This window comes from Hyperolius riggenbachi, chromosome 4 (assembly GCF_040937935.1).
Source record: "Hyperolius riggenbachi isolate aHypRig1 chromosome 4, aHypRig1.pri, whole genome shotgun sequence".
NCBI lineage: Eukaryota > Metazoa > Chordata > Amphibia > Anura > Hyperoliidae > Hyperolius > Hyperolius riggenbachi.
The window spans coordinates 109,802,005-109,814,657 of record NC_090649.1 but is presented as its reverse complement, the minus strand read 5'-3'; the positions used below and the strand labels follow the sequence as shown (position 1 = coordinate 109,814,657).

Genomic DNA, 12,653 nt, shown 5'->3' with positions numbered 1-12,653 from the left:
TTTGTAGGTCTTAACTGCCAAGGAACGTAAAACTCAGATAGATGACAAGAATAAGCTGACTGAGCAATTTATTGTTGCACTTCCAATGCTGCTGTCTAAGGTATTATATTAAGGAATGTTTAAACAGTCAGAAATATCGCTAACATAAGTTACAGATAATCACTAGCTGTAGTAAAATCTGCACTCTCCAAATTATCACTGCAGTTCAGCCTTGTAGCTGACAGTTCAGAAAAACAAAAAAAATCCTCGTCTTTGTCTGCAGGAAGAGGTGACAGTGCTAGGTACCCATCACAGAGCCCTCTTTATCCATTGGTCACCATATACCTAATTTTTCTTCATATTGCCAATTCCTTTGACCAATCTACCCACTATTACGTTTTGTTTTGTGTACACTAAAAACTGTATTTCACTTGTTCATGTATTTTACACTGCGCATATTGCCATTGGTTGTCAAATTAACATGGTTCCACTATCTGGTTATCGAGCAGAATTGCAAAATGCCACAGTGTATGAAAAATATGCAATGTGATTTGACTTTCCTTCATTCAGAGGAACACATACAGAGTAGTTTAGGATGAGTCTAGCAGGGGTGACCTCTTTCTCTTGCCTACCAAGTTTGCTTATTAAAATAAAAATTGTTGCTTGCCAAAAACAGGCAGATGTTACTGGGGTATCAGTCTGAGTTTGACACCCCCCATTTCTGCAGTGTAGATGTACGTTCCTGCTGCATACAGTGGAGGAAATAATTATTTGACCCCTCACTGATTTTGTAAGTTTGTCCAATGACAAAGAAATGAAAAGTCTCAGAACAGTATCATTTCAATGGTAGGTTTATTTTAACAGTGGCAGATAGCACATCAAAAGGAAAATCGAAAAAATAACCTTAAAAGATAGCAACTGATTTGCATTTCATTGAGTGAAATAAGTTTTTGAACCCCTACCAACCATTAAGAGTTCTGGCTCCCACAGAGTGGTTAGACACTTCTACTCAATTAGTCACCCTCATTAAGGACACCTGTCTTAACTAGTCACCTGTATAAAAGACACCTGTCCACAGAATTAATCAATCAAGCAGACTCCAAACTCTCCAACATGGGAAAGTCCAAAGAGCTGTCCAAGGATGTCAGAGACAAAATTGTAGACCTGCACAAGGCTGGTATGGGCTACAAAACCATTAGCAAGAAGCTGGGAGAGAAGGTGACAACTGTTGGTGCGATTGTTCGAAAATGGAAGGAGTACAAAATGACCATCAATCGACCTCGCTCTGGGGCTCCACGCAAGATCTCACCTCGTGGGGTGTCAATGGTTCTGAGAAAGGTGAAAAAGCATCCTAGAACTACACGGGAGGAGTTAGTGAATGTCCTCAAATTAGCAGGGACCACAGTCACCAAGAAAACCATTGGAAACACATTACACCGCAATGGATTAAAATCCTGCAGGGCTCGCAAGGTCCACCTGCTCAAGAAGGCACATGTGCAGGCCCGTCTGAAGTTTGCCAATGAACACCTGAATGATTCTGTGAGTGACTGGGAGAAGGTGCTGTGTGGTCTGATGAGACCAAAATAGAGCTCTTTGGCATTAACTCAACTCGCTGTGTTTGGAGGAAGAAAAATGCTGCCTATGACCCCCAAAACACCGTCCCCACCGTCAAGCATGGGGGTGGAAACATTTTGCTTTGGGGGTGTTTTTCTGCTAAGGGCACATGACAACTTAATTGCATTAACGAGAAAATGGACGGAGCCATGTATCGTGAAATCCTGAACGACAACCTCCTTCCCTCTGCCAGGAAACTGAAAATGGGTCTTGGATGGGTGTTCCAGCACGACAATGACCCAAAACAAACAGCAAAGGCAACAAATGAGTGACTCAAGAAGAAGCACATTAAGGTCATGGAGTGGCCTAGTCAGTCTCCGGACCTTAATCCAATAGAAAACCTATGGAGGGAGCTCAAGCTCAGAGTTGCACAGAGACAGCCTCGAAACCTTAGGGATTTAGAGATGATCTGCAAAGAGGAGTGGACCAACATTCCTCCTAAAATGTGTGCAAACTTGGTCATCAATTACAAGAAACGTTTGACCTCTGTGCTTGCAAACAAGGGTTTTCCACTAAGTATTAAGTCTTTTATTGTTAGAGGGTTCAAAAACTTATTTCACTCAATCAAATGCAAATCAGTTGCTATCTTTTATTTAAGGTTATTTTTTCGATTTTCCTTTTGATGTGCTATCTGCCACTGTTAAAATAAACCTACCATTGAAATGATACTGTTCTGAGACTTTTCATTTCTTTGTCATTGGACAAACTTACAAAATCAGTGAGGGGTCAAATAATTATTTCCTCCACTGTATATACCTTGTGGTAAAGGAATGTAGTTCTAGGTTTCTTCACCCTCCTAGTATCCCTGCCATGATCCGTTTTCTTGGATATCCAGAATCCCAAATTGCAATAGTATAGGTAGTTACTTCTATGGCTAAAAGGAGAGAGCAGCGAGGCTTGTGTAATGGTGCTGCTCTTTAAAGGGGCCCATACACCTAACGATTTTCCCTCCGATATACAGCAGATTCGATCACTGTGATCGACTCTGCTGTGAAATCGTAGCACAAACGCTGACAGAACGAGCGATTTCCGTCCGAAATCAATCGTTCCCGTCTTCCCGTCCGTGCAGAAGATTTTGCTCGATCGCTGGCGGGTCGGTAGTGCGTCGATGGCAGCGTTCGAATGCCCGACTGACGCAATACAGCGGCAATACATTACCTGTTCCGCCGCCGCGAGTCCCCGCTCTCTCCGCTGTCCTATTTCCGCGCTGGCCTCAGTCCTCTACTGTTTAAACTTCCCCCGGACAGGAAGTTCAGTGAAGCCTGCCGGACTCTGAGCCCAGCGCGGAGAATATGAACAGCTGATCACTCACTGGTTACACTAAAAGAAACTGCAGCAGAAGGTTAGAGATCAGTTGCTCATATAACTGTCTAGCAATGAGATTTCTTGTCCACATGTATCTGATAATTAAATAAGAGTTTATAGTATGTAATGCAGGCCTTTTATTTTGGTGAACAGCAGTTTTTCTAATGCAACCATAAAAAAAAGTAGTGAAAAAAAAAAATACGTACGGGTTTGTCCAGCGTCTGCGCATGTGTCCCTCTGGCTGGGGACCAGGCTTGGCAGTGTCCAGATTTTCTTCCGTTGGAAGGCAGGACTGAAATCCACAGTTGTCTTTGCAGGGCTCTGCCTGGACTGTTTGCAAGTTCTGCACTATGCGGCCGCACCACAGACAATGGCAGGTTGCACTAATGCAGGGTGTTATGCAGTAATAGGAATGTCCAAAGTTCCCTGTTGCTCTGTGTGACTGTATAAACAGCTTGCAGGCAATTGGGAGAAGTGATTAACACTTGTCAGCATAGCAGTGCGTGTAAGACTGTATACAGCGGCTTCCGTGTATTATACACAAGGTTTATGCTAACAAACACACACACCACTATTCAGATTGAGCACTAGATGGTCCCATTTGTAGTAAGGTCCATTTGCTTGCCGTGTGTGAGATTTTCCTTCTTGTCCCTTGCAGTATTCTGCTGATGCAGAGAAGGTGGCCAATCTTCTTCAGATCCCTCAGTTTTTTGATTTGGAACTGTACAGCACAGGGCGAATGGAAAAGGTAAGAACACTTTAGGGTGAGTTGTGGTTATTGTGTGGAGTTTTCCAGGGTTGTAATTGGCAAACCTTTAATAAAATTCAACAGTTGAAAAATAAAAAGAAAATGCAATGCTATATCCTTGCTTTTTTTTAGTTTTGAAATGTGTACTTTAATGTGTACTTTAATTTCCCACAGCACCTGGACAGTTTATTAAAACAGATCAAGTTTGTGGTGGAGAAACACACGGAGTCAGATGTGTTAGAAGCTTGCAGTAAAACCTACAGCGTACTATGCAGTGAGGAGTACACTATCCAGAACCGGGTGGATGTAGCACACAGTCAGCTGATCGATGAGCTGGCAGACAGGTTCTCTCATTCTGTGGAGGACCTCTTACAAGAGGTGAGCGTTTCCAGAATATTAACTGGTATGCTGTTGTTGCAGCCTTCATAATAACTGCATAGAATATATTTCAGTAATATAGAACTTCTGGTATGTACTGTTAGAATTCAGTGAAGGTAGCTTGGCAGGAATGTCAAATAAGTGGTAATAAGTTACACATCTCAGCAGCTCTCGTGTGTATTTGTATGCCTTATATCCGAGATCGCAAGAGTCCATACACTGTTATTTGAATATTTGTTGTGAGACGAAAGTGGAGATCAGCAAAGCTGTTGTTTGGGAGTGTGCTTAGTCCCCTCCAGCACTCCAGAATGCTCTTCTTGCCCCTGATTTATGTAGTGACACCCAGTCCTATTAACAAAGGAATTCTGTAGTCTAGACTCTAGAAAATATAAGTTTGAAGTAGACTCTCTTGGTCCATTCAGGAAAGCCGTATTAGAGAGTTTAGAACAGTTTGTGTACCAAAAATAGCAAGCTCTTAAACTAAACTTGAAGTGAGAAATTTGATATTCACCTTAAGTAGGGGGGAAGGGCTCTGGATAGGTATAGACTAGAGCCTTCCTGTTCCTGGGTGTGGCCCATCATTCTTCAGCTAGTAAAGCTGTTTGACCAAACCTATCTTTGGAACTATTCTTTGAGTCGAGTAGTTCCAAGAATGAGTGCATCGCTACTGCTCATATGTGAGTCCGGACACGAATAGTACCGAAGAGCTGTTTGAGCAGATCAAACAGCTTAGCCGGCAGAGGAACAAGAAGGCTCTATACTATCCAGAGCAGTCACACTACTTAAGCAAGTATTAGACCTGAAGTGAGTTTCTCTTGACTTGACAATAGATACCGGTAATCTGATTTCTGCATGGCCACATTATGGGTTTACACTTCAGTTAATACAGTGAAATATTTTTTAATGAACTGTGCTCCTGTTTCATACAGATAGATGAAGCCGATGAAGATGATGTATATAATGTCTTGGCCACCTTAAAACGCTTAACGTGTTTTCACAAGTAAGTGCAAGCTTCACGCCAAGAGTGTGTTCTCACTTTTACTGACTGCTGGGTATTGTACATGGTAAGTTAAACTGAGCTTTAGTATTCAATCATAACCCCTACCTGTTAGCTGAAGTTTAAAATGTCTCTTTCTCTGAGAAAGCAGAGTGCCCAGCGTTAGAGACACTTAAAGAGAGTCTGAAGCGAGAATAAATCTCGCTTCAGACCTCATAGTTAGCAGGGGCATGTGTGCCCCTGCTAAAACGCCGCTATTCCGCGGCTTAACGGGGGTCCCTTCACCCCCAAATCCCCTCCTTACATCGCGGAATCTCTTCCGCATTGGGGCAGGGCTAACCGCCGCAGCCCTGCCTCCTGCGCGTCTATCAGACGCGTACCTCCGCCTCTCCCCCGCCCCTCTCAGTCTTCCTTCACTGAGAGGGGCGGGGAAGAGGCGGCGATGCACGTCTGATAGACGCGCTGAGAGGCAGGGCTGCAGCCGTTAGCCCTGCCTCCAGGAAGAGCAAAATTTACGACCAATTTGGTCGTTGATTTTACAGTGGGGGGTTTGGGGGTGAAGGGACCCCCGTTTAGCCGCGGGATAGCGGCGTTTTAGCAGGGGCACACGTGCCCCTGCTAACTTTGAGCTCTGAAGCGAGAATTATTCTCGCTTCAGTGTCTCTTTAAGCCTCCCAAAAAAGTATCAGTTTTACTCACCTGGGGTTTTCACCAGCCCCAGCAGCTGTCCGGTGCCCTCGCAGTCACGATCGGATCCTCATGTCCCCTGCTGTCAGTTACGTTTTTGGCCGACAGGCCTACTGTACCGGCCTGGTCAGGCGTCTTCTTCTACGCGTTCCCGTCTGCAATAGCGCCCTGCACAGGCGCAGGGCACTATTGCGGATGGGAACGCGTACATGGCTACGCATGGGCAGGCCTTTCGGCAAAGTGAAAGTAGCTGGGGGCGGGGGACAGGAGGATCCGATTGTGACTGCGAGGGCACGGGACAGCTGCAAGGGGCTGGTAGAAGCCCCAGGTGAGTAAAACTGATTATTTTTTGTAGGCTTAAAGTGAACCAGAGACGAAGCACCCTCATGTATTTTAACATAAATAATAGTGGGAACATTAAACAACTACCCTGCTAAAATTCCCGACTGAGTATTCAGTCTGGCTTTGCTCAGGAATCATTATAGCTGAGTCATTCTAGCAGAGCCAGAAGGGGGCAGGCTTGAAAAGACATCAGAGAAGACAGACTCAGCTATAATGATTCCTGAGCAAAGCCAGACTGAATGCTCAGTCAGGGATTTTATCAGGGCTAATGAGAAGCAGGCTGAGCAGTGAAGAATGAAACAGAGCAGGGTATGAAACAGAGCAGGGTAGGTGTGTTCTCTATTGTCCTCACTGATAGATATAGATATATATATATATATATATATATATATATATATATATATATATATATATATATATATATATATATATATGGTAAAATACATGAGGGTGCTTCATCTCTGGTTCACTTTAAGGATCCCTTTAAAGAGACTCCGTAACAAAAATTTCATCCGGTTTTCTTCCATCCTATAAGTTCCAAAATCTATTCTAATGTGATCTGGCTTACTGCAGCACGTTCTACTATCACCATCTCTGTAATAAATCCACTTATCTCTCTCCTGTCAGACTTGACGGCCTGTGTCTGGAAGGCTGCCAAGTTCTTCAGTGTTGTGGTTCTGTGATGCATCTCCCCCCTCCAGGCCCCTCTCTGCACACTGCCTGTGTGTTATTTAGATTAGGGCAGCTTCTCTCTTCTCTCTTATCTTTTACAAGCTGGATAAATCATCCTCTGAGCTGGCTGGGCTTTCACATACTGATGAATTACATACGGGCAGAGCTGTCTGCACTCTGCAGGAAAAAACAGCCTGACACTTCAGTGGAAGATAGCTGCAGGGGGAAAGAAACACACAAATGATCTCTTGAGATCAAAAAGGAAGGCTGTATACAGCCTGCTTGTGTATGGATGTATTTTCTATGTGTGGACATACTGTACATCAACCTACTTCCTGTTTTGGTGGCCATTTTGTTTGTTTATAAACAAACCTTTTAAAACTGTTTTTAATCACTTTTAATGCGGTGGGGAGCAGCGAAATTGTGACAGAGGGTAATAGGAGATGTCCCCTAACGCACTGGTATGTTTACTTTTGTGCGATTTTAACAATACAGATTCTCTTTAAGGCCCGTTCCAAGTTACCGAGGAAAGAAACCACTGGAATTAGCACTCCTAGTCATAACTGGAAACACTTGGACAATTCAGTGTGTCCTCTGCAATTGGAGGAGGGTGCTGAGGGGAGGATTTAAATAGGGGCTTAAAGTTTACATTTGGAGAAGCTGTTGGATTTTGCATATTTGTTCTTTAACAGTCATAACACTTTGCCTTCCCTCTTCCCCTCTCCCTTTATTAGTAAACTGATTGCACAGTGCATCAATTTTCTGTGCTGGAAAAGAAAAACGGAATTCGGTTAATTTGTTCATTACTGGATTGTTAGATCAGATTTTTGTTTGTTTTTTGTTCTTTGTTCATTATGGCATTGTTTGATTGCAGCGCTCATGATCTGACCAAGTGGGACTTGTTTGGGAACTGTTACCGGTTACTGAGAGCAGGCATCGAACATGAAGGCATGCTAGAGCAGGTATGTTACTGGGCTTGTTCCTGGAAATATGGCTTGGTGATTGATGTATTAGTGGTAATCTTGTGTGTAATCTTGTCTCTTCTATTGTGTTCAGATTGGTGTCCAGGCGCTCCAGTGCTCTCACTACTCTATACTTTGGCAGCTAGTTAAAATCACAGAAGGCAATCCTTCCAAAGTAAGTTCCCAAATCTACCCGATATGTCATTCTTCTTTGTTAGCATCTGTTTTCAGATCTCCTGGCTTCAATCATGTACTTGAGCTTAAATTCCGTTCTACTCAAGAAAAAAGCATTCCTGTCCTTCCTGCTCCCTGTATGGTAGAGATCTGTTTGGTCCTTACTGTACAAAGAGTACAAGTTGGTGGTTGCAGAGAAATGCAGTTTGAACAATACCTTGTTAGTTGCAGAAAAATGTGCAATAGTAAAGTGGATTTTGATGATTTAGAACTACAGTAAACTGCACTGGTGGTGATGTGGCACGCACAAGCTTTGTGCTGCATCATATAATACAGAGCTAGCACAATGGCATACAGGAAAATGCCCATGAATGCAAAAATGCACTCAAAAACTGCATGTGGTGCCTGAGAAATTGTAGCACTACTGTCCAGATTTTTTTTTCTGTATGCCAATTCTGGATATAATGGAAACAGGCCCATTGAAGTACATTGCTATGCGAATCTGTGTGCAGGAAATGCACACAAATTCTTATGTAGTGGAAGCGAGCCCTTAGGATGACTTAGTTAATAAGAAGTAAATTATCTGAGATGGATCCTATCCCTACCCAGCCTGGATGCAGCTTGGGGTCAGTTCACACAAGCATCCCTTTGGCATTGTTCTGACTGACTTAAAGCGGAACTGCAGATACATTTTAAACACACTTTCATTTACCTGGGGCTTCTGCAAGCCCCCAGGATCCATCCTGTCCCGCGCCGGTCTTCCACCAGCCTCCGTTCTCCCGCCGCCAGCTACTTTCGGTTTTGCCGCCAGGCCACTGCGCTATAGCTGGGAACGCGAAGAACAGCTATGCGTGGCAGGGCTGCGCTGGCCTTGACTTACAAGTCCGGGAGAACGGAGGCTCGTGGAGGACCGACGTGGGACAGGACGGCTGCTGGGGGCTTGCAGAAGCACCACCTAAGTGAAACAGTGTGATTAAAATGTATCTACCGTTCTGCTTTAATAAGCCAATAAATCTTTGGTTGTGTTGGTTACGTCTCAAATGAGTGAACGTCCTATTTTTCCAGACATTTTCCTGATTTTTATTACCAACCAGGTAAATGCCTGATGAAGTGGACCTTAGTCATTGGTTAGTCTACCCGAGTTGTAAACCTTGTGTGTATAACCCTGCCTAGACTAATGAAATCACAGAAAAGAGCTTACTAAGTGTGTTTGCAGACACATTTTATTCTTTGAGTCTAGTGCTCTTTAATTACCTTGACAGAAGCGTTTACACAGAACATTACAGTAATCCATCTTCTCAGTGACTGTAATCCTTGCTTGATAATGCTGTGCAGCAATAATTTGTCTGTTGGTGTGCATCACAATATGATGTGAGAATTCTCCACTATATGGAGCGTGGCTCTAGTGGATACAGTGTGCATCACATGCCAAAAGTGTCTTCCACAGCCGCACAGTGTAATTGAACAGGAGGAATGCTGTCCCTTTTCTTTTCTGCTCTTTCATTTTTGGGCATGTTAGAAAATAATGTAAAATATGTTGCTGTTATAAAATAAACACTATATATATATTTTTTTATAGGATGATATGTTGATGTTAAGAAAGACAGTAAAATCCTTTCTAGCGATATGTCAGCAGTGTCTTTCCAATGTCAATACGCAAGTAAAAGAGCAGGTGAGAACATTTATGATTTTTATTCCCTCACAAAGTGAACCTGCACTACTGTGTTCCAATAGATTTGCCACTTCAGTATGCCGACTAAAAAAAGACTCCTGTCTGACAGAAAAAGTCTGAAGACTTCAACTCTCCCCTGGAATGTTATGATACATACACACTATAGATTGCTGTTACCTGCAGGAATCGGGACTCAATCCCTTGGGCGACAGTTTGGGGCCCGATGCAAACACGTTATTAGCCTACGGGAAGGAAATTTGTTCTATAGGGAAGAGGCTTGGAATGGTCGGAGGAAGTCTTTCTGATTTCCATGGAAGTCTGAATGCCCGGTTTTGTGTGGAAGTACGCCACTATGCGTAATCTACATTTCTGATTAGCAACCAAACTTTTGCATCTTCTGATTAGCCTAATACTTCAGAGTCTAGTGATTGGCCTAAAAATGTTGTGATAAACCGATTTCTGGTATATAATTCTGAATCTGATTCTGAGATTGGTCCAATACTTCCGAATGTTGTGATTGGCCTCAGTAATGCCGTATTTCGGCTGTGGAAATCTGATTTCCAATCGGAATTCTGTGGAAATATGAAGCTCATCCCTAGAAGAGACCAATCATCATTTTGCTATGGGGCTTCTTGATTTATTGCTATGCCCCTGATTATTATTGACAATTTCCTACTTCAGTGTTCTTCAGTAATTGGCTACATGGCAGCCATCTCTTTGCTGAATAATGGTCACTATGTTTAATAGCTGATATATCTGTGAGAGATGGTTGCGGATGTGGTGTTATCTGTACCTCATGACAGATTGAGGGGGTGTCAGTAAGGTATGATTTACATTTATTCTGGTTGATGCAGTGATTATGTGATGTGTAACACAAGTTCCTTCTTCTGCAGGCTTTCATGCTGCTCTGTGACCTTCTGATGATTTTTAGCCATCAATTAACAGCGGCTGGAAGGGAAAACCTTTCACTGCTAGTCTTCAATCCAGACCTTGGGTTACAGTCTGAGCTGCTCACTTTTGTGATGGATCACGTCTTTATCGACCAAGATGATGAAAACCAGAGCATGGGTACGTTTCTACGCATAGTGTGAAAAACGCATGCCTGACACAAGAGGATGTCTTATAAGATTACAGTCTTAAAATGACTATTAAGCCTTTATTTTGGAAAGTTCCTATTCTATTGTAAGAATGAAATCCGTTGTAGTGTACCCTAGTCTGTTCGGAACAGTATGGAAACGCTGAAAAGTTTGAATGTTGATTTATGTGTGTGACTATTCCTTTTCTCAGCATCGAGGATGCAGATAATGCAGACTTTAAAGAAAACCTGACAGGAAGAAAGGCCCAAGTCTGAATACCTACCACGGGAGAAGGAAGTCTCTGGATCTTCCTGAGGCTTCTCCTGTTGCACATCTCCTCGCCCTTCCAGTGCTGAGACCCCTGCAAGCCCATCAACAAGTCCTTGTTGTCGGAGCTAAGCCACACTGCATGTGCAGACGGCTTGCAGCTGTGCACTAGCACAGAACCAGATGGGCCCTGCTTGTTCTGCGTTAGTTACATGGTACTGTGCAGTTGTGAGCCGGCCCCTCAGAACTTCGGGGGGTCCCATCACTGGAACAGAGGGGAATGGGGAAAGCCTTAGTGAGTTATCAATTTTTTAGTATTTATATAGCGCCGACATGTTCCGCCGCGATATACAGAGCATGTTGTCTTGTCACTTAAGTGTCCCTCAGAGGGGCTTACGATCTAATCCCTACCATAGTGAAAGGTCTAAGATTAGATCCGGGAACCTAGCGCTGCAAGGCAATAGTGCTAACCACTACGCCACTGTGCTGCCCATTGTCCTTATAGTAGAGAGAGAAGTGGTAGAATTACCATTCTGCAAAAAAAAATTTTTGCTGATGGGACTTTGATGAGAAGTTCAGCTAAAGCTGGTGTTCATTGCATAGCACTGATTGATGCCATATTTTATCATTTTATGTTAAAATTTAATGTTTATGCTTTCCAGCGATCTTTTTCAGACCGTGACCAAACTGGTCTGTTATGATACCTGCAATGCCTGCGTTCAGAGTTCTCACCACCTCCTATCTTTATTTCCTTCTTTCTTCATTCATTCAGAGGGCGATGAGGAGGATGAAGCCAACAAAATCGAGGCCTTGCACAAAAGGAGAAACCTGCTAGCAGGGTTCTGCAAGCTCATTATCTATGACATTGTAGATATGCATGCGGCAGCAGATATCTTCAAGCACTACATGAAGGTACCAGTTATCCTACATAATTACCATCTTTTTAGTCATTGTGAAATGGATTTTCAGCAAAAATTGACAAAATGGGGTAAAGAAAACTGTGGTTTAGTATAGCAAACCATACCATACTTCTGCAGATGCGTACCTATGGAGAGGGAAGGCTCTGTCTGGATCCTATAGTATTAGTAATTTTACCAGGAAATTTCCTTCATGACCTTTTTTCTTTTTCCTTTTTAGTATTATAATGACTACGGAGACATTATCAAAGAAACACTAAGTAAAACTCGACAGATAGACAAGATCCAGTGTGCCAAGACCCTGATCCTCAGTTTACAGCAGGTAAGCAGTGTGCTTTGTGCCCTTTCTTCATGTTGCCTGCGCCTCCTGGCTGGAGGCTGAAGTCATTACAATGCTCTCATGCATGACATAAATGTCAGACCTTTGCTGCCTACCAGTGTGGTTAGATTGGGACATTCGGTTAAACTTGCCAAAATAACCTAAAATGTGTCTAAGTAGTTATACTTCATGTACTATTGGCAGATGATCCAGCCATGGTTAGCATGTTACTACTAGTTGCCTGCACAGAAACTCAATTGTTGATGGGCATTCGTAATTACTGTAATTGCCACTTCTTAAAGACAGTTTCTCACAACTGGTTATCAATATTTACATTGCTTGATAAATTACACACAGCTGTAAATATGTCCAGCTGAGACTGGTATTTTGCTGACAGAGATAACTATTACCGCAGGTACATTTACAACTGCTATACTCATAAGTAACTTAAAGTGTACCAGAGCTGATAACACTTAACCGGTTTATTCATACCTGGGGCTTCCTCCGGCCCCATAAGCTGAGAACGCATCCATGCGACCACTGT

At 43.1% G+C, this 12,653-nt stretch overlaps 1 protein-coding gene across 8 annotated transcripts in view; it reads left to right on the top strand.

Moving 5' to 3' along the window:
• STAG1 (STAG1 cohesin complex component) overlaps positions 1 to 12,653 on the top strand; it is a 275,465-nt gene that overhangs the window by 238,271 nt on the left and 24,541 nt on the right. For all 8 annotated transcript variants that reach the window (XM_068280396.1, XM_068280394.1, XM_068280397.1 and 5 more), the window contains 10 exons: positions 8 to 100; positions 3,557 to 3,646; positions 3,821 to 4,024; positions 4,954 to 5,024; positions 7,597 to 7,684; positions 7,779 to 7,859; positions 9,438 to 9,530; positions 10,424 to 10,598; positions 11,646 to 11,785; positions 12,011 to 12,112. In XM_068280396.1, the coding sequence (XP_068136497.1) occupies positions 8 to 100; positions 3,557 to 3,646; positions 3,821 to 4,024; positions 4,954 to 5,024; positions 7,597 to 7,684; positions 7,779 to 7,859; positions 9,438 to 9,530; positions 10,424 to 10,598; positions 11,646 to 11,785; positions 12,011 to 12,112 (1,137 nt within the window). The remainder of the gene's footprint in view (positions 1 to 7; positions 101 to 3,556; positions 3,647 to 3,820; positions 4,025 to 4,953; positions 5,025 to 7,596; positions 7,685 to 7,778; positions 7,860 to 9,437; positions 9,531 to 10,423; positions 10,599 to 11,645; positions 11,786 to 12,010; positions 12,113 to 12,653) is intronic.